The sequence below is a fragment of the Athene noctua genome, chromosome 2, assembly GCF_965140245.1.
Source record: "Athene noctua chromosome 2, bAthNoc1.hap1.1, whole genome shotgun sequence".
NCBI lineage: Eukaryota > Metazoa > Chordata > Aves > Strigiformes > Strigidae > Athene > Athene noctua.
In genome coordinates this window covers 91,133,271-91,155,233 of record NC_134038.1, presented here as the reverse complement: position 1 = coordinate 91,155,233, position 21,963 = coordinate 91,133,271, and the positions used below count along the sequence as shown (strand labels likewise).

General features: G+C 41.2%; 2 protein-coding genes across 11 annotated transcripts in view; one reads left to right on the top strand and one right to left on the bottom strand.

Moving 5' to 3' along the window:
• The window catches only part of RELCH (RAB11 binding and LisH domain, coiled-coil and HEAT repeat containing), an 82,276-nt gene extending 68,027 nt beyond the window's left edge, over nucleotides 1–14,249 (bottom strand). For all 6 annotated transcript variants that reach the window (XM_074899562.1, XM_074899563.1, XM_074899565.1 and 3 more), the window contains exon 1: nucleotides 13,659–14,249. In XM_074899562.1, the coding sequence (XP_074755663.1) occupies nucleotides 13,659–14,181 (523 nt within the window). In that variant the 5' untranslated portion in view covers nucleotides 14,182–14,249. The remainder of the gene's footprint in view (nucleotides 1–13,658) is intronic.
• Nucleotides 14,250–14,569: 320 nt separating this feature from the next.
• The window catches only part of PIGN (phosphatidylinositol glycan anchor biosynthesis class N), a 107,010-nt gene continuing 99,616 nt past the window's right edge, over nucleotides 14,570–21,963 (top strand). For 4 of the 5 annotated variants that reach the window (XM_074897869.1, XM_074897865.1, XM_074897868.1 and 1 more), the window contains exon 1: nucleotides 14,570–14,595. The gene's annotated coding sequence lies outside the window, so the exon portion shown is untranslated. Of the gene's footprint in view, nucleotides 14,656–21,963 lie in introns of all 5 variants that reach the window. The other variant, XM_074897866.1, reaches the window with a different exon arrangement.

The following is a 21,963-nucleotide window of genomic DNA, read 5'->3' as shown; positions in this document are numbered from 1 at the left end:
GAAGCACACATTCACCTTTTTATTAGAAAAATGTGCAAAGAAATTTTTCAGTGACAGAACTCAAAATAAATATAACACATTCCAAACACAATTGAACATGCAGAAATTATATTAAGTAACTTAGAAATTAATTTCAAAAGGAGGGGAAAGATACCATGTACGACTTCAGAAATAATTTTAATTACATTAGAGCTGTTCTCACATTAACAAAGAACAAATTTCATAGGGCTGTCAAAAAAACCCCTCATAACTGTCAGTGGAAATAGAAGCAATTTCATCACTTGTCAGTCAAATTCTGTCATGACTAACATCACAAAAAATATTTAAATCCCCTCCAATTCTGCACTATGTCAAAACCAACAACAACAAAAAGAATCTATTAATGAGTTTCTTTTTTGTACGTTTGAACCTATGTTGTCCATTAAGGTCTTGCGACACCCTCTCTACATACAGGTCCGCACAAGACTGAAAGAACAACACCTGGATTGAGACCGATTAAAGCATCAACACTCACCTGAAAAGCTACAGATAATACTAAATTTGCCTACTCCAGAAGAGTTACACAGTACCAAAACTAAGGTGTCTGGCAACCCTAACTGGTCTTGAGTGACATAAAGTATATGATAGTATACAGTTTATATTTAATAACTTTTTTTTTCTTTCCCATGACTATGCTTTGTCATGCAGGCAATGAAACAGACTGTTGCTCCTCAATGAGTCTCTATTCAGTATTTAATTTCGAAACTCTCTGTTCATTGGCAAATTTTGGTCTTACCTATTGCATTATTTCTAGACATTAATCTGATCTAATAATTCTCTCTAGGCTGTTCTATAGCACTTAGCAGCTTAGTACAAACTCTATTTTTACAGTGTCTTTGCAAAATGGACCATTGTGAAAATAAACCAGATTTTATATACATGGAATCACATTTAGAGTGTTCAAAAGTAAATGTGAATTTTGCACGCACAGCATGAAAGTCTTCAGAGCTGACTTTTCAGAACACCTAATACCTTGTTCAGTAAGTACTGCTCTAATATATTTCATTGGGAGCTGCAAGATTATTTTTTGAAACCAAACTCAAGACTCAGGTTAAGGAGACAGATAACATTCAAATAGAGATCTCAATGAAAATCTACTTAAGTGATGGTCTTATATATAGCATTGCTATGGCAAAAGTAGAAACCCAACCCAGTTTCCTCCTGCAGTCTTTGCCATGTTCACTGATCAATTTTCTACTTCTGTTATGAAGTAGGTAACATCAGACAAACAATGCTCAAAATTTCAGGTTAAGTCAACCGCATCATAAATACTGGTGTCCAAGGCCATAAGCAACAAACGATTTTTCATGTAACTAGTGGCACGCTTTAGAGGCAAAGGCTCTCCCCTCACAACTGATTAAACAAATCCAGGCATAAAACACAAACTTACTTGCCAAAGCAGCCAGAAGCTTCTTGAAAAAAACAGTTGTCTGGGGAAAAGCATGGAGTAATCCAAGTTTGTATCAGGATGTACACAACAGAAGCCATTTAAAATCATACCAGCAGCTATAAATACCACAGTTCACAACTCCCAATCAGTGAATATCAATCAGCTTTACAACTTTAATGGTCCTTACACAAACTAAATAAAACCAAGGGGTTTTACAATTTTAATATCCAGAAACTGCCTTAAGCGTCACATCTACATGCACTGCAGCGATCTGTAGGGTTGAAACTTGTACATTCACCATTCAGATTTCCGCTTATCATTACAGTGTTCATGATAACAGCAAACATCTGACACACTCTCTAATACAGGTTGACATTATAAACAGACACAAATATCTGGATTCAGACTGATTAAACCAAATAAGACCTGCTGAGCAACACCAGCCTCGTGGACTGTTTCCGCTACCATTACTCCCCTTCCCCAGTAATGCTGATCCTCCTTCCCATTACAAAAGTTCCTGCCCCAGTTATCATTATCCCCCAAGCATGCTGTTATTACTAAACCAAGCCAATCTGGGTGCTTAGAAGTCATGATGTCCACAATGTTCAATATGAAGGTAAGGTATAAAATTAAAACTGTCTTTATGTATCACATTGGTGAAACCTGAATCTACACAGAGAACTGAGTACAGCTATCTAAATAAATGCTGAAGGAAATAAAACAGTAATGGACAACCGTATACGCACAGTATCTTGGCTGAAGAGTATATTCTCAATTGATTATCCCACTAGATGATGCATATTGCAGAAGTCAATCAAGTGGGGAAATTACAGTTTCCATAACACAACTCAAACGGTTAGCTTGAATAATCCAACAAGACTTCTATCACAACCTTGCTATAGGATAATGCCTTTAAAATATGTGGTGTGGCTACAGAAATGGTTCCTGCTGTTAAGGTAAGACACCACCAGTGCTGGAGCGCTACAGCTGAGAGTTGTCCTGGCCAACCTGGCTCTACAGGCATCAATGAATCATCAGTGCTAAGGTTATATACCCTGTCAAGTCCCAGCTATAGGAAAAGCCCACTCACAGACACTGTTGCACTGCCACAGCTCCCATGGTAGCAGGTGTTTCAAGCAGCAGGAAGGGAGGTGATGAGGGAGCTGCTCCCTCTGCCTTCGGTGCTGCTCCATCTCCTAGTTTCTGCCACCCACCTGGAAAGACAGGATTCCACCACAGCCAGGCAGCATGAGGTTCAAATGGCAGCTCCACCCCCTTGCACTCATACTGCAGAGATTGCGGTGCCACATGGCGCTTGCCTGTCCTGGCTACACCACAGTCTCTGCTCCCAGGAGCATACAAAGACCAAGAATTCCATCCTTATCCTTGAAATTCAAGAAGTAATAATGATCCTACGCTTGTACAATACAAATTCACTCTGCATCTCTTAAGTGTTCACTTATAGTGAAAAATATCTGTAAACCTGAAACGAGGCTGTTGCCAAATTTAACCTGGTGACCAAAATAGTTGGCTAACCCCATTTTAAACTGATCAGAGAAGTACTTGGCTACTGGAAATCTGGGGTTGATTTGCACTCATATGGAATGAGATACAGTGCTAAGTGAATCCCTCCCAATCAAGATCTGACCAGCTTATGGAATATCCAAGATATTCCACATATTGGGTCAAAATCTTTTCCTGTTTAAGCCAGGCTTTACACAAATTACATGGTTATATGTAGGAAGAAACAGCCATAGGCACACAGCTCTCACACATCATAGGCAGATACAACCTTTTGTGGAAATAGCAAAGTCCAAAGTCCACTAGGTTGGATAATAACTTATGCCTACCATGGTATTACAGAACCATCATCTAGATTCTTCAGGAATCCATCCTCCCACATCACTATTTGGAGAAGAAAAAAACACCACTTGGGATTAAAAAAAGAAAACAAAAACCACTCTTTGAAGACATTATACCTGATAATTTCATATAGTTCTACTTGTCATTCACTGTAGCCTTACCAAATAGAAACATGCAAGATACCACAGACTTGGGAAAAACTGTTATGGATTGTTCATGCTACTGGATACAACAAGATTTATAAAGAGAATTCTGAATATTTATCCAAGCAAACCCAGAAGCTTTGCTTCCAGAAGCATGGATGATTTTTTTTTTACTTTACAGAAAGTTAAAATGTTTTAACAGTGGTGTTAGAAGTACCACACAAAGAACTTGATCCACCAGAAATAATTTTATTTGACAATAATACACTCTCTTCACTATATTAAATTTTCACTAGATAGGATTTCACTAGGGAGAAACCTTAACAAGGCCTCTCAGTCCAGTCTCAGGTACAACTCTACTTACAAACCATCTGAGGTTACTGCCTTCTAGCTTCTCCTGAATAAAAACAGATGTTGAAAGTTACATAAGTTAGTGACTGATGCCATCAAAAATTATTTCTTAGCATGATCCTCTTGATGGCTATTTCAAGAAAAAAACCCAATAGGACTCCAAGATGCAACTCTCTGCAGTAGAAGTCATCCTCCATTCTTAAACTGATAATTGAAAATTTTTGTACAACAAAATTATTAAAATAGGTAATTGCTAAGGTTTAATTTTCTTATGAATTAAAAAAACCCCACATGATAATTCAACCATCAGACATGCTACACTTTAATATAAGGCAGTATATCAGACTCCAAATGTTATGAACTAGCCTACAATGAAAGTAGTTGGGGATTGTGAACATCAGAAAACCATGTAATTCCAGTTGTATGTGAGAGAATTCAAGCAAAATTTTCTAGTTCTGAGGTACTTTTTCTGATCTATGAAAACTGAGAAGCTAAAAAAGCCCCCTACTTAAGTGTTTTTTCAACCTACAAGACATGGACTATTACTGAGACAAGCTTTAAGATAACAGTGATGTAGTTCCATGTAACTTTAGAAAATATACATTGTCTTTCCCGATTAATTGTGCTATTGTTATGAGTCAAGCTCTCCCTCCTCCCAACATACACGTACAACCCTTCTTGAATCGAGGAAGCTCTGATGGAAAATTTTCCATCCAAAAGAAAATTATGTCATAAGGAGATCAAATCTGAAACTTTAAGGGGTCTGCAAATCAAAGGCTGGAAAAAAACTTCATAAACATCTGAAAAGAACAACAGTAAAACATATTTTATAGGGTACAGCTTATCTTTAAATTTAGGACATGCAACTTAATTTTTAAGTTCAAAGAGATACAGGCAAGCAGCAAGTACTCAGATAACAGCTGCTGATTGAGAAGTTTCCTTAGAAACTACTCAGGTCTGCCACTTTTTTCTCTGTGCTACAGGTACAGTAAAAGAACTGTTGAAGTTCAGTCAAAAGGAAATGCAAGTGTATAAATACATATTTTAGATCTGTTCCTGTTGGCAGTAAAGAATCAGGAAACTAGGTATTTTACCTATGTTAAATATTCAAGACCTAGAGTAAACCAGCCCTTATGGCCACTCAACAGATGCCCTGCTTTCTTCTAGAGATACTGGTCTAGAAAAACATGTCCATGAAAAAAATTTGCATTTTCAGCTGTTCTGCACAATAACACAGGCACAAAACAGGAGAGGCCAAGGAACTGGGGTTAGAGACTGTGTGGGAGAAAGAATAAACTTCCTCTTTTATTTACTTGCACATGCTTAAGCCCCACATCAGTACTGAACTGCACATATGCATATGTGAATAAATCGACTTGCAAGAGGAATAGCATTCACATGTGGAATAATGTAAAAACCTGAAGAGCTGTAATGGAGTCCTTCTGACATTAAATCAAAGAATCAGACATCATTAAAACACTTTAACAAGTGATCATCAATTCACAGTTTGTGGCTTCATTATGTAGCAGCTGAAATAGGTATGTTGTGCAATACATATGAATAAATGAATTAAACTGTTTAATACCCCATAAATGACACTGCAAATTTCTTTAAGCCTTACTAAATTTCACAAGACAACTCTGGAGCAATATTACTTTGACAAATCTTAAATGGCTGCTGCATTTAAAACTTCTGCTACGTTACAACTTGTTCCAAGCTTACCAATGCTGGATCACCCAGCCAAGCAGAACTTGATCCAATGCAGCAGATACCTGATCTAGCATAAAACCTTTATGGTAGAAACAGACTTATGTAATAACTGTTAACAGATTTGAACTTACAGAGTAAATTGTACCAGATCAACACATTCCACATCGCTGTGGTAACTCTGAGATGGAACTAAGAGTCTTTAAATAATTAATTGCATCAGGCACTAAACTGTAAGCACCTATCAACCTTATTTTGCAACTGCAAGTGCCTCTTTTGCTCTCTCCCAGACGTTCTTACACAATGAGACCTGCTGAATTTTCTAAGTCAGTATGTTTCGAAAAGAAGTCCTCAGAACCATCATCAAATGAAAAGGAAACTAAGTTAAACTACTAGAATAAAATTAACTTTCAAGCTATCGGAGCAATCGACTTACGAACTACCTAGAACAGACATTCAAGATGATCAGATAATACTAGTCCATAATGGGCAATCCAAACCACATTGAAAACAGAAGATCAATGCATTTACCTACTTCATATTACTAACAAGCTATGAAAACTCATAGAATATATGAGGGTAAAAACTCTAAAGCTACTTGGAGAAAACTAACCTATGCTTGTTGGCCAAGAACAGCAGGAAAAAAAAAAAAAAAGAAAAACAAACCCAATCACCAGATACGTAAAGCAGACACTTTGCAGATACATTGCAGTAAAAAAATATAACCCTCACTCCCATGAGAGGCACACAGCAGAAGCTTAAGAGAAAGATGAAACTACAGGTAGAAAATAGATAGATCTTGCACCCTAGCACAGAAATGACATGCTCACACCGAGTGAATTGGGTTAAGAGCTGATTTCATGGGGAGCAATACGATAACATACTAGTTAGTGGGGGACTTAATGCACAGACAGGCTCAGGCAGCATCCAAATTAGTCATGTCTGAATAATTAAGCTGGCCCCGCACAAAGCCATATGAATGTTGCTGCAGTGAACACTGAGGTCCAGGGGCATTATGAGGAAAGCATCAAACCCAGCCTGGCTTCCTCCATATGTGCTGTGGTGTGCTTGAGCTACCAGAGCTTTCCAATACAAAAAAGCTAAGGGAGAAGCATGGCACAGAGGTACTTCTTCCAGCTCAAGACCACCGCTGGGTTCAGCAGAAATCAGAAAGCATTAACAGCATCAAATTAACTCCATATGCTCTATGTTGCAGCACTGCATTTCCCGAAGTGTATCAATTAACTTGCATTACAAGGATTTTTCCATTCTCCACAGTAATGTGGCTTTCTGTTATACTATCTGCCATCAAGCAAAATTATTCAATCTAGTCCTCAAGTGGCTGCCTTTGCTGAGGGACTACTTAAGTTGTATAGATAATACCCACCTTAATTCTCAACCATTGTGTTTCTCAGTTTTCTTCATATTTCTATTCTAGTGTGTTCCCTTTTCCCTGATTTCTATATTTATCTCAGGACAGTAGTAAATTTTCCAGTTAAGTTTTAACAATGTGTGTCCACATAGATTCTGTAAAGAACTAAAAGAATATTTAAAGAAAAAAAAAAACCCCACCTATCAACTAGAGACTGAAGCATCTCTCCTATGAGACAAGACTGAGAGAGCTGGGGCTGTTAAGCCTAGAGAAGGGCAGGCTCAGGAAGCATCTCATAAATGTGTATAAATACCTGAAGGGAGGGTGCAAAGAGAATGGAGCCAGGCTCTTCTTAGCAGTGCCCAGTGATGGGACCAGAGGCAATGGGCACAAACTGAAACACAGGAGGTTCCCTCCAAACATCAGGTAACACTTTTTCTACTGTGAGGGTGACTGACCACTGGCACAGGTTTCCCAGAGTGGTGGTGATGTCTCCCTCCTTGGAAATATTTAAAAGCTGTGTGGACATGGTCCTGGGCAACTGGCTGTAGTGGCTGTGTAGGTGGTCCTGCTAGTGCAGGGGGACTGGACCAGAGACCTCCAAAGGACCCCGGCAAACCTCAACCATGCTGTGATTCTGTGATCATTTTTGCCATGATTTCTCTTATTCCAGCAGTTTTACCAAATGACAAAACAGTTGATACTCTCTCCTCCAACACCAAACTAAGATAAAAAAGTACTTGTTACATAAATAAAAAAATTTATTCTGTGAGTTTTTACGTAACAGTATTTCCTTCAATTCAACAGGAAAGTAATCAGTTGCATCACCACCACGCAGCATTATATTGCAGGAAGGGAGGAAGTAAATTGCCTCTCCCCTATGGTGCACCAGGGGAAAGAGTTCAGTATTTCTCAAGGGCTTTTCCAGCTTGGTTTGCCTTAAAAAAAACTTTACAATTTTTTTTTTTTTTTTTTTTTTTACTTTCGTCCAATAAACTCAACATATTTTGTGCCATGTCTCAGGCATATGTATCATAAATAAAAATACAAGGTCTACAACCTTTTACTGAATCAAAGTTTCAGTCTATGCTAGAGGAGAATTCAATTCAGTTTCTCAAACCAGCATCTTTACAATACACTAGAAAACCAAATACAAACAATACATTGAAGACAGAGAGTTACAACTGTGAATGCACAACAGCATATTGTTTTATGACTTATCTTTATATACTGAAAGAGATTTTTGATGCTATATTTTAAATAGTTCCACGTATATAAACTAACTCAGAATTTGTAACAAATCTCATTTAATTTGAAAGTATGAGAACTTCCTAAAAGATTTTTTCCCTATTTTCATTAATTCTGAGTTTATAGAACATAAAAGTCCAGTATTTACAAATTTTAAATTAACAGAAATGATGGACTGCACACAGTTTCCAACACAGCTGATAATCAGTATCTACTTGATCAGGACTTGCCCACAAATACTAGACAAATCTTTTTATATCAGGTCATGAATCTTGCATAAAATTCCTAGCAAGCGCTTTCGCAGCTAAACAGAATTTACAAGTCACATATTCCGTCAAGAAAAAGATAATTCTCAGAGGAAGAAAAGCCACAGGAAACTCTATATAACTTACATGGAATTGAAATTATCTACAGGGGAGCTTAAAGAAGCTTCCAATGGTTAGTTCTGAAACGCAAAGCTCTAGCTAATCTTATTGCTGTTTCCCTTTTTCTCTTCCCCCTCACACACACACAAAAAATCTATCCTTTCCCTAACAGCAAAACTCTCAGAAGGAAATGTATGCTGCTTCAGCACAAAATCTGCTCACTTTGCTGAAGCTTTTGACCAAGACATGGTTAAACTCACGTATAACTGAACTAGCTGCAGGGCCTATATATAGGGTTCACTTCTGCCTTCCCCAACAAAGAAAAGTTACAGAACAAACTCAGGGCTAAAGCAGCTAAATTCCTCACAGCATACCTGTAAACCTCCTAAGAGAACAAAAACACACAAATAAGTTACCACAAGGTAAAATATAATGTGGACATATGGTACACTTGCTACTCTGTGATAAATTGGTATTTGTTTGCCTTGTACTAATGGCTACTAGTTTGTCCTTCTTTGCCCATCAATGTCACGCTTATTTTCATGCTACCTTATCTTGCTACTTCTTTGTGTAGTTATACCCTTATGGGATGAACCTGTCTTCTGAACTACCTACCATTACATCCCAAATCACCCCAACACAGATATCAGGCAAAGCTTAAACTATCCACTCATCCATCAGAAACAGCTTCCAGCAGACCCCGTTTCACTCATTTGACAAGTCTCGGTAGCTTGCAGAAGTCCTAAACCAAGAAACTCCTATGTTACAAAGAGCACCTCACAGAAAATTTTACAGAAATACCAGTGTCAGTAAAATGGATGGGGGTTTAAAGCAGTCACAACTGGAGAAAGTTCACGTGGATTCTCTATCAATAAAGCTAGCATCAGAGCACTATGAAACCTCCCAGGTTTCATCCAGGTATTACTGTTTTCTGGCAGGTCTGCAGGGAACTTGGCTCCCATTTCCTTCAGCATCACATATAAACCTCTTATTCTTTCAAGTGTTTTCTGTATCTCTTTTAAAGAGACAACATTCAGTATCTCCCATCTGCTGACAACAGCAGCTTTGATTATATATTTATCCACACCTTTCCTTCCTGTCCTTGCTGAGGAGCACATTTCCCAAATCAGGTAGCAGAACCACTGTCTCACCCACAAGTCATCATTCCACCTCACAACATCTGGAGAGGTAGCCAACAAGACTGTATATTTTTGCTTACTTCCATAAAATAACAAAGTAAAGACTTGAGCTGACAACAACAAAACACCTACCAACCAAAGAAATAGTCATTAGAAGTTATTTGTCTTCCTCCCAATCTCCTATCTTATTTAAACTGCCATTTAAGCTGAGATACAATGAACTGGTTTGAGGTAGCCCTGTTCTGCTATATATTCAGAAATAACTAGAAGCAAATAATATTCTGAAAAACATAAGCGTAACATAAATGTTCAAACCGCTTCTTCATGATTTTCATTAGAACTATTTCAAATTTTGAGAATCTTGAGCTTTTGTAGCCATAAACAAAAATTAAATTGCAGATTTTAAGACTAAAGTTAGTTCTAACAGTGTGAACTACATCCTTTCAGGATAAGGCATTCGCCAAGCATAGCAATCAGAGGGCATCATATGTCAATCGGATTAAAAAAAAAAGATTTCTTCACCCACTATGCCCAAGCTTGAGTTATGGTCATATGTATATATGGGAAAACATCTGAGGTTCAGGAACAGGGATGAGACATTTGAGACACAGTTTTATTACTAAATTTCAATTGCCTCAATTTGTACTGTACTTTCTTATGCAAAGGTGATAGGGAAGGGGACACATTTAGATTTAATATGTAGGTGCTAACCAAAGCCTTGTAAAAGATCTGGAATACCATATGAAGGAGGGATTTCCAAATCATACCACTCACATGAGCAGCATTAGCAAAGTGGCATCAAAACGGTCTAGCAGATGTGGAGCTACTGATATTGAAACCAGTGGAAGAAGCTGTCGTAGAAGTTTGGGAAGATCTAGCAGAGATAGCAGACATGAAGGATGACTGTACACAAGTGCTGTGCCTATAAAGAAACACTGCTGACTCCTTTACAAAGTGGATTTGCTTCAAACTAGAAGAGCAAAGTTGATAAACACAATATACTTTTTTATATTTGTCATTACAGTATAATTAATCTCTGTTTGCAGCTGCTGGAAAATGGGTGTTTTTGCAAAAAACTAAGAAATCCTAGTCATCTGACTATCATTTGCTTTTGTAACTAAGTGCTCTGAAGCATGGTTCAAAGACAAAACTGCTTCTAAGTCACTAGCTGACCACATGATGCTAATTGTTTAAATCCTGACACTTCATCAAAATCTCTTTATAGCAGTCTATAAAGAGAAAGATAAGAAAAAAACAAAGGAAATTCCATCATGTACTCATAGTTTAGCTTGCCTAAAAGGATTCTGAGAAATGCCAGTGAATGCTTGCACTGAAATTCTCCCATTCTGTATGAAAGCTTTCCATCGCTCTGTGAAAATTCTCAGGCAGCATTCCAAACATACTTCACATTCAATAAGAATTGCCAGTCACGCTTTTTCTGCATCCATTCAAATTATCAAAAACCTCAGTGTAAAACCATAGAACTTGATCTAACTTGGGGGCAGGGAGGAGCAGGTGCAAAGCTAGTGCTGAGAAAAAATTCCAACTTTAGTTATCAACAGAAATAAAAAGCTTTCTTTTTTAAAACTGACCACATTAAGAATTTTTTTTCACTGAGGCATAAAATTCAAGTGGCCTTGAGATGACAATCATGCCAAACTCTGCTGCTCTCTACACCAGTAGTTTCTAAATAGAAAACTATTTGTTTATTCTCAAATACTTTTCAGCATGTTAAAGCAAGAGAAGGTACCTGCACTACTCCCATGTACATCCTCTGCAAACCTCCATGTGATGATCCAAAAATGAGGGCAGAACAGACTGGACCTCTCAACAAAACTGAACTTTCTGACTAACTCACGAAACTGTTCAGACTCATTGTTGGATCTGACCTGTGGCTTAGTCCTCTACCTAAATCCAGTAATACCACATGCTTAAGAGGAAAGTGAGAAGAACTCTTGCAAAGACCATATAATTTTCAGCCCATTAGAGTCTTCTGCAATCTATTTTTTAACATTTGGAAATTGGGAGACTATCAGCTCCTGTTGACCAGAATCAGGCCGAACAGCACTGTCACAATTGCTGGCTCAATGCTAGGCTCCAGACAGCAAGGAAGTCTGATGGTAATAAGTTAAGAAAATCTACTTGAGCTATATAAAACCACATTTTTTCTGCATTGTTCTGCATCTGTCACTTTTCAATGTCAATGTGAACTGCCTTTTGAACCACCGCTGAGACAAAAAAATCCATTGAAAAGCACACTCCAACATGTTGTAGGCAACAGATTTCAAGACACTTACACTTAACCTTTAACCTAAGGTCTAGTGTGACAATTATAGCACACCTCAGTATTACTGAACTGCTTCAAAATAAGTTTCAGTCCCCCCTCCTCTCTCCCTTCCCCCTTTTTTTAATAGTGATGTTCCATTGCCATCTATCATTCAGCAGGTCAGCAAAATAATCATTAATATGTTCTCACAGAAGTGTACACTGGTCTAAGATTGCAAGAGGTCATTTTTTTTGCATGCATAACACAGTTACACAGGCTGATGTTGTTCTAATTCTACTGTGTACATGAACAATAACTGGAAACAATATATCATGTTAACATATGTTAACAAAATGTTTAATCAATCCAATGAATTGACTGGAATCCCCAAGGAGCTGCTTTTAATGAAACAGAAATTTATATCACTTAGAGGCCTTGAAGCACAAATTTTTCCAACATTCACCAATCTTATCATGAAGAAGACTACACTAAAGCTCTCAGCAGGACAAAGCCAATTATGAAATTCTAAGTATGCATGAACAATGTAATCAGAATATAAACAACACAGCAGGATTTTTTTAAAAATGCATACCATTTTAAAAAGATACTGAAAAGCAATATCAAGTTGAAAGTTTAGATGTCTCCTATTATCCCAGCCATCTAGATAGCATTAGTTATTTCTGAATTTTAAGTCTAACTGCATGTCTTAGCAACATCAGAAACTTTTTAGAAAAAAACAAAAATATGGAACTATTTACAAAATGCCTTTAGGTGTCTTAAAATACAAATAAATACGTTTTTCAACAGTCTGCTAACCACAACTCCTTTCAATACCTTCCCATGAGTTCATTAAGTCCTCAAAAGTCAGGTGGCTGGGCAGCTTCTTCCTCTCAAAGCCACTTCCAGAAGCTACCTCCTTTTTAGAACTCTACATTTCTTGACAGTAACATTGATAAGACACACAAGTAATTTTATTTTAAGCCATCTGCTCTACTATTAAAACTCAAAAGCTTTTAAGGCCAGCTACGTGATGATTTTCCAAATATCTGCACTGCTTTTTCTCCCAAAAGTTATACTAACCCCGTATATTTAACACTCCCCAACTCCAAATTCCAAAATGCCCCAAAGACTGCAGGCGCTTGGTAAACATGCAAGCATTAATTATAGGAAACACTGTATTAGTTGCGTGTGACCTGTGAAACTCAGCCCTATCCCTGGATGACTTCACCACTCCAGAGCATCAGCAGAAACAACATGCTGGCTTCTGACATCCCGTTTTTGACAATTTTTTACTTCAAATGTCATAGCCACAGCTTACACCCAACTCTTTCTCCTAGCAGCATACGACATCTCTTGACAGTAGGTGCTAAAAAAGGCACAAAAAACCCCAAGGCAGCTGAAAATTAAGACTGAAATCTCCATTCCTCTCATTTCTTCTGCATTTGGCACATACATGACCTTCACGGGAAAACTGATGCTCCAAAAGGTACGGGAGCGGGACCGAGTTATCACCGCTCCTGGCACCCCATCTTCTCAGCCACCGGCTGCTCCGTTCCTACAACATTCCCCAGTCCCGCATGCAGGTTACAGAAAGCGAGACGCGCCGCAGAACGCCCTTCCCGGTCATCCAGCTTCCCTACCGACACGCACGGGCAAGGGCCGCACCGTGAGGCATCCCCGCCCAGCCCAGCGGCGGCTGCCACCGCTCCCCAGAGCCCCCCCGGCACTGCCCGCCCCCGGCCCGGCCCCCGCTCCCCCGAGCCAGGGTCACTTACTGAGCTGGCCGGAGCCGGGTTCCCTGCCGCCCGCTCCCGCGAGCACGCTGCCGCTCAGGCCGCCCAGGGCCCCGCCGGCGGGCGGCGTGCCGCTCTGCCGCTCGAAGTTGCCCGGGTTGGAGAAGAAATCGCGGAGCCGAGGCAGCTCCCGGCCGCTCTCCAGCAGCTCCGTGTGCAGCTCCAGCGCCGTCAGCAAGAACTGGTCCCGCAGCAGCTGGGCCGCGATCGCGTCCATCGCCACCCGCGGCGGCTCCCCCGCGCCGGGGCTGGCGCCGGCCCCGCCGCCCGCCCCCGCCCCGCCGCCGGCATCGCCCGGCGCCGCCGCACGCAAGCCCGGCAGCTCCTCGGGGCTCCCCGCGGCTGCCACCGCCGCCTCTTGCTGCTGCTGCAGCGGGGGGTACGCCGGACCGCCCGGCTCGTTGCTGCTGCTGCTGCCACCGCCGGGCCTGGACTCCTCGGGCTCGTCCTCCTCAGAGTCGCTGAGGAAGGGGTTCACGCTGCTGCCCCCGCCCGCCGCCGCCATCTTACAGCACGACACGGTGCGACTGCGGCCAAGGCGCTACCTCGGCAAAGGCTGCGCGGAACCGCCACCGCCGCTTCTGCCGGGGCCGGGGCTGAGGCCGGGGCCGCTGCCAGCCCTCTTCGCTGCTGCGGGTGCCGGCGGCAACAGCACCTCCCTCCCCGCCGCCGCCCCCTCCGCCACCTCCCACCGGCCCCACTACCGCTTCCGGATCGAACTCTCGCGAGAGCTCCCCCGGCCAACGGCGAGCAGCGCCGCCGCACCCGGGCCCGCCCCCTGCGCGCGGGAGCCGGGCGGCAGCTGCGGGCGGGGCCTGAGGGAGGCGGCGGGGCGTGGCCAGGGCGCGGGGGGCGGGACCGGGGCGCGGGACCGGCGCGGCGGAAGCGGAAGTTGCCGTGGTGGCGGCAGGGGCGATGAGTGAGTCCTGGCGCGTGCGCGCTGGCCGCTCCCCGCGGGGACGCGGGGGGCCGCTGCCGGGTCGGTTTCGCGGGCTTGCGCCGGTTCCCCGGTTGTGGGGGTGGGCATAGGCGTGCGCCCCTCGGCCTTTGGGGTCTCGCGGCGGCCGCACAGCCGGAGGTGTCAGGGCGCTGTTCCGGGGAGGAGGAGGAGGGGTGCGGGGCCCGGCTCCGGGGCCCGGGCTCTGAGGCTCCTGTCGGCTGGCTCGGTGCCCTGGTTGCGTTGGCCGGGACAGTGTGGGGTCCCCGGGCCGGGCGGGTGCTCGGGCGGCCTGAGCCCCGCCGCCCCAGTGGGCGTGAGCCATAGTCCAGCATCAGGTGTGCCTGATAGGCGTTAAGCTAAGGAGGGCGCGACTGCAGGTGGTAGTAAGTTGTGTACTTGGAAGTGTGATGCGGTCACTTTTAAAATGATGATGTAAAGGTGTTACTTTGTGCGTGACCTGGTAAGAAACTCGAAGTCAGTGTAGCAACATTTGGTGTTTGCTACTGAAAGAAGTTCAGTTCACTAGAAATGATAAAGAGCGGGGTCAGCCTTGGTTTCTGTTCTGTTTGTTTGAAAATAATGCCCCGTTCTCATTAACAGGAGCTCTCTTTGTCTCACTAGGGGTTATTTGCTTTACTGAAAGCAACATTGGGGCTGAAATGCAGTAATAAAATAGTAATATTTTGCAGTGATACTGAAATCTAGAAACAATATTCAATACTGAAATTGCAAACTATTCTGTTCATATCATAATACTATGCTATAGAAGACTCATGCTTTCCTTGTGACTTTAAGTTGCATAAATTTTTGTAAAAAATTTTGCGTTCTGTTGTATAATAAACTTTGAGGGTTTTTTACTAATTTACAGTTTTATGTTGTCGTTATACAGAACGAATTGTGGAGTGTGAACTGGTTGTAGCATAAAGTAAAATGGTGGTATATTGAAAGTGCTTTAAAATTCGACTCAGACCCCAATAAAAATATTTTACTTTTGGTGTTCCGGTACAATTAAGAGCCCTTAAAGAAATCTTTTACTTTTTCCTTTATTCTTTGGAGAGTTAAAGCATGTTAAGTATCAACTTGATAATAGTTGATATGCCGGTGTTGTGCCTCTTCCCTTAAAATGGAGGGAAAAACTTACAGATGTCCTGTGGCAGCCTCTAGCGGCGATCGTCAGTGTTTACATGTGACTCGAAGTCGTTCAAAGAGCGTTCAAACGCTAAATTCTGCCTTTCCTTTAAGGCACTCGTTTCTGCCGGCTTCTGTGTGCTGTTACAGTAAGGACTAACTCTTTTCACTCTTCCTCGCCTGAAATAAAGTAAAAGTAGTCTTCGGTTTCAGTACTTAAAAAAAGGGTTTTTTGGATTGCTGAAACTGAAATATTTACAGATGTCACTCAGTTGCTCCAAAATAGTTTATGGGTGGCTGGAATAAAGTTAACACAACTGAAATGTGTATTCCAGAGCTGAGGACTGTAGGGAGAGAAACGTATTTTTAACAATATGCTTAAGAACAGTTACTTACAGTATACTAAAGGGGTATTGTTTTGAGAGACCTGAGAAGAAAACTGGACAAGGAAGGTATCAAACCCTGAAGAAAGTGTCCTTCCTTGAAGGAAACTACCTTGGTAGTTTGTGCTTAAAGACCTCTGCCATTTCTCTGGAACTGTGTCTCCCAGTTTTTAGGGCATGTTTTTTAACAAGAATAGCTTATATCAGTAGTTAATAGTTACTTGCATGTTAAGTACAGATGTAACTTTACCCAGAGAAACTGATTTTTAAAAATGTTTGTTAAATTGGAATTTGAAGTAAAATGAGTACAGCAGTGTGAAGGGGCTCCTCCAAATATTTTCAGTCTCACCAAAAATGTGATGATGTCCCATGAAGACAGATGAGGGCCTAAATTAAATAGAACAAACCCCCAAAATCCCTTTGAATCAAAGTTTGGCTGTGTTTTTCTATCTCTAAAATTGTTGTTTTGAAGCATTACTGTGAACAATGGCTATTTGGAAGCCCACCATCAAAAATACAGTGAGCAAACACACTCAGAGCCTAAGGAGTATTTCAAAAAACTTGTTCAAGATTGGTGTGTGTATTATGTTTTTGTGAGAAAATGCTGTACAGTTGGGTGAGGAGACATAATTTGGGGATAAAAGATACGGCCTTTTATGACACCACAAACACTAGAATAATGAATTGCTTGGGCTTCATTCTCCCTAGTCTGGAAGATAGAGTGTGTTGTCTGGAAATACAGTCTGCACAGAAAGCTGCTATAGAGGGTAATAGACCACTCAAAGATGGTGTGTCTTGCCATCCCTCACCAGGGTAAAGGACAGTGTAGATGGGGAAGGGAAACAATGCACTAAAGCAGAGCATGAAAATGATCATTGTAAAGTCATTCTTGACCTCTGAGGTCTAAAGGTACTAAATTCTGATTAAAAGGTGTTTTGGCTGAATTTGTGCCTTTTATTGAATCTTTGTGGAGGTCAAGACTTGGGCTGTTTTTTAATGCCTGACATTGAAAAGGTCTTGTTTATTCCCATTGCTGCAGAAGCATTGACCAACCTGCAGAGATGTTGCTGTGCTGACTCCATGCTCCTGCTCTGTGCTTTTGAGGGTTGCCTGATTCACCTGATTCATCTTCAATTTAGTATTTGTACAGTTTTGTGAAACCCCCCTTGTTTTCCTTATACAGCCTGCTGTTCTTTAATCATGTTCAAATGTAAGGGGGAAATATGATAGAGGTTTGAGATGACCTGTAGAGGAAGTCATGCAATAAACTATGGTGTTAGTGAAAGGAGTACAAGGCGTGTGAGATGCAGACTTCGGAGACAAAGTTAGGAGTCGGAGGACCTGCTTTGAACATGCTGACTTAGCACTGTTGTTGGGAGGAAGTGCAGTCTTGTCCTGGTGCCAACTCAGAGGTTTGTTTCAGGAATTATACTGGGGAACTAAACTACAGCAAAGTTAGCTTTGCTCTTCCTTTTTTTTTTGCTGAGGTTTTTGGTTGATTTAATTCTCTGGTCTTGTTTTGCTGATTAAGGATACCAATTAAACTCAGACACCAGAGTGAAAAGAGTAGGTGTGTTTTACTAGTGGTAACAGTGTAATACAGAAAGCATGCAGTAAGAAAAAAACAGAATAGTGCACTTAAAGCAGCAAACAGGAAAATACAGGGTCATTACTACACAAGAGAGAGAGAATAGAGATTAAGAAAACTACATCACCACTTGCATATATTATCATCATCCAGACCCGCAGTGGCTGGGGAGCCCCAGTTACAGCGAGGGTTTGGAGAGCCTGTCCCGGCATGTGGGAAATCCTACGCGGTGCGTCCACCCATAGGTGAGGCACCCAAAGTCACTGTGAGCGGGTCCAGCCTTATACACCAGAGATCGACAAACCAGAATAGCTGGCACCTTTGTTTTGAGCAGAAAATTTCTGGTTTCATTCTCCTGTTGGATTCCACCCAAAGCCTGGCCAGGGCTCAGGGGGGGAAACCAAGGGAGTTTCTAACAAGGCCAGATACTTGGGTTCTCAGCCTTGAACAAGGATAAACAAGGGAAGCTGGATACATTCTCTACTCTCTACTGATTATATTTTGTCTAAGCTGCATCTTTCACTAGCGAGTTTACATACTTTGTTAATGATTACATAACAAGCTAGCAGCTTCGGCTTGGGGCCTGTTGTTCAGGCTTCAGTACTTCAATGCTTTAGCACTTTTTACATCAGCATAAGTGGGTTGTTATAACTTAGTATGATACCTACTAGCACAATGGTTTTCAGTTATAAAATATACAGGATTCATCTTTAGGTCAACTCTGGCTTGGGCTTGTTGTCCAAGCCTTAGCACTTCAGCTTGGCTAGACTGTTGTTGTGCAGATGGCTGTGCCAATCCAAGGAGGAGGTTTGACATGGGAATAGAGGATAGGAGCAGAGGAGGGCAGGACAGTTCTCTGCAGCTGTACTGGCTTAGTTGTCCTTGCAGTATTTGTGATTGAAGACCTCTTGTTTTTCTAGCTGCTACTCACATGTCAGCTACTTTTGTAGCAAAGCCTGATAAAATGTATTTCCCTTGCTAGTCTTAAATATTTTGGAAAAACATGCTTTTTATTACAAGCAAATTTGTATGGATACAGGATACAGGTGAGTAACTGCTACACGGAAGTGACTTTTCCTGTCATCTCAAAACTAGATGGTTGTGTCCTCCCTGAGAGCAGATACTAAGATAGGTGGACTTTGCCTTTGCGTTCTTGACGTAAAACTATATTTGGTGTCTCTCTCATAATAGTAATTGTATAATCTTTGTAATCTTCTACCTGTCCATGTTGTATTGCTCCCCTCTCTTTGCTGGCAGAGAGATCAGGAAACTACAAATGATTCTTCATTTGTGGGGGGAAGACATAATATGAGAACTAGAGAGATGTTGCCTGCTCTCCAGGTTTCTGGGTCTCTTGTCTAACAGTTTTTGTCTTTCTCCCTGAGCTCTTAAACTATTGCTTTTTTTTTTTTTTTTTTTTTCCAAAAGTGATGGGGAGCTTTAATTTTAAATCAGCCGTGCTCCACATTGCAAAGACGCAGAATACTAGTTGTTTCCGGGAAGCATTTCCTGTTTCTGTTAGTTATTAGAGTCAGTCAGCAGCTGAAAAATAAAGGTGTCATATAGAAATGAAAGTGACTTTGTTTTAAAAACAAATACAACAGGGTTTCAACAGAGAATGTTTACAAGTTGATATAAATTGTAATGAATGCTAATTACTTTCTTAGCGATTGCTGTAGAAACAAAAATAATTTTGTTCTAAAGTGAATGGAAGTATTTTGGGCTTCAGTAACTGGTAATTTGAGTGGGGTTTGTGTCTTACGCATGCTTAGGAAAATGCTTTCTGTGTGAACACCTTGCAACTATGGCTGCTAGTGGAAGAGTTAAGGAGGAGGTGACTCCGTTGCATAAAGATTTCTTACTAGACCTCAGAGTATCCTTGGACAAATACTGTGTATACTTACATTACTAGAGAAGTTGAATGCTCTCTTGAAGGTGATGTAATCCATCCTTTTAGTGGTTTTCTGCACTTTACAACTTGACAGTCTGAGCAACCTGACCTGTGGAAGGTGTCCCTGCCCATGGCAGGGGGGTTGGAACTGGATGATCTTTAAGGTCCCTTCCAACCCAAACCATTCTATGAACTGCATTTTTTAAAATAGTTTGTTTCATTTAGTGATTGAAGATACTGTGGATATTTTCCCCCTTGTGCTTATTTCCTTATGACAAAGCAGTACTTCCTGACACCGTGTTTTCAGGGTGGGGTTTCCCAGGGACTTGGTCTGTCATGGTGCTGAGCACTGGGTCGCACCCGCGAGCACGATCAGATCTTCGTGGGTCCCGGGAGCGGTGCAGGACCCTGGAGAGCGCCCGCCTGCCGCGGGTGGGAGTGGGGTGGGGCTGCGTGTCCCTGTCCCGGGAGAGCAATGGCCATCGCTCCCCTCTGCGCTCACAGGTTCCTCGTCTCAGCTCTGCTCACTGATGAGTTGTGTTGTATAACGCGTCTCCCATTTGGATTGTTTTCCTTAGGTATGTTCACCTCGGGTTTTAAATGAGTTTTTGTTCTCAGCGGGAAACTTAGCTTACCTCTGTCTGTGTCAACTTTTCTCTGAACTGAAGTTGGGTAGGTAAAGATATATAAAATATCAATTATGCTAGCCAGTTGAACAGTATTCAGTGGAATACATTATATTCAACTGACTAGCATAATTAAATAGCACTTTTGAACACAAAAGCTCCAAAGTCCTTTTTTCAAAAAGTGTTTTTGAAAGGGTGGGAACCTACAAATTGATCATTTGATTTCTCTATTCTTTTCTTTGAAAGTATTGCTGTGTGCTTTGAAGGTTGTTTTATAGTCCTTTTTTTCCTTCGAACTGAAGCTGATGGCAAATTGGCATTCAGAGGCTTATGTGCAAGATTCAACAGATGTGGCTTGTTGATGCTTGACATAATTCTTGTTTATCTGTAATGGTTGGTATTGGTAAGAAAATGTGACTTAATAAAAGACAAACAACTTCTGTCAGCTTTTTTAAACCTTTCTTATACTAGCTTCTATGGAACATATTTTAAGCACTGTTTGGTTTTTTGTCAGAGGGTGTTTTCTTCTCTGTGTGTATACAGAATACATTTGCAGCCTGGTTCTGCAAAGCTCAATGCATCTGAAAGTTGTTCTTTTTCCATCCTTTTCCCTGTGTGCTCTATGTTAATATTTATTGTATGACTTCAAAGAGTTTGATCCTTGTCCCTTTTATTGCTAAAGGGAAGAACTGTGTTGCTTGTATCGCTGCATGTGCTTTATTGCAAATCTCTTTAAAAATCTCTCAGGGGGCCTTCAGGCTTGGTTTGTCAGGGAGGGCTCCAATGAGACAACAAGACTGCTGTGGCAATCTGTCTTCCATGCACTTGTGTTCTCTTAAGTGCCACTTGTCCCTTGACACTAGCAGGCATGGAATTCAGTGGGCTGGGTTCTGTTAGACACTCAGGCTGATGTTCTTTCCCCAAAAGTATTCCACAAAACTTGTAATATGAAAAATCTGTCTACAAGATCTCTAAATGGGCAAGAAAAAACAATGACAGAAAAAAAAGTCCTTAGTTTTTGCAAGAAAGAGAAAGTCAAGTAATGCATGATATTCGTGGCAGCAAAAAAAAAAATTAAACAGTTCATATTGAGATGGAAATATTATGTTAACCTGTAGAACAGTGGTGCTTGAAGAAGACTTGCTGCTAGAGTATTGCTGAATGACTCAGAAGTCAGGAAATACCCAATAAGATTTACAAATACCTTTTGAAAAGAGACATAGGTCCCCAAAATGCTTCTTGCCCAGTGAAATAGCTGATTCACAGCAAAACCACTCAGGGTTTATTGTTGGGTTTTGCTTTTTCTGAGTTCTGAATTTCTAGCTGTCTGCATACTGAGCAGATATAATACTGAATTTCTACTCTTCATTTTTTTTTTCCACTTGTCTAGCAAGTGTTACCAAAGGGTGATGCTCTTGTTTTCTCTGGCATGCCTCAAAGCAGTCATCATTTCTTAAAGAACTACCTTTGTTCTCTTTGTCAATGGTATCCTGTTGTCAGTGTTGTTCTTGAATATGTTTTTGTGCCTGGGAGAATTGTGGATATGATTTTCCGTGTTTACAGGATAGTTCAGAGAAAAATGTGTAGGCTGACATTGGGGTAACTGATTTTGCAGTATGTTCAAGTATTAGGACACTTCATGCTTTGTTGGTGCCTTGCAGGCCATAGTCAGATTTCCCCTTGAAAAGTTTTGACAGAAGAGACTTTTCTAGGCAGGCAAAGTAATTTTGG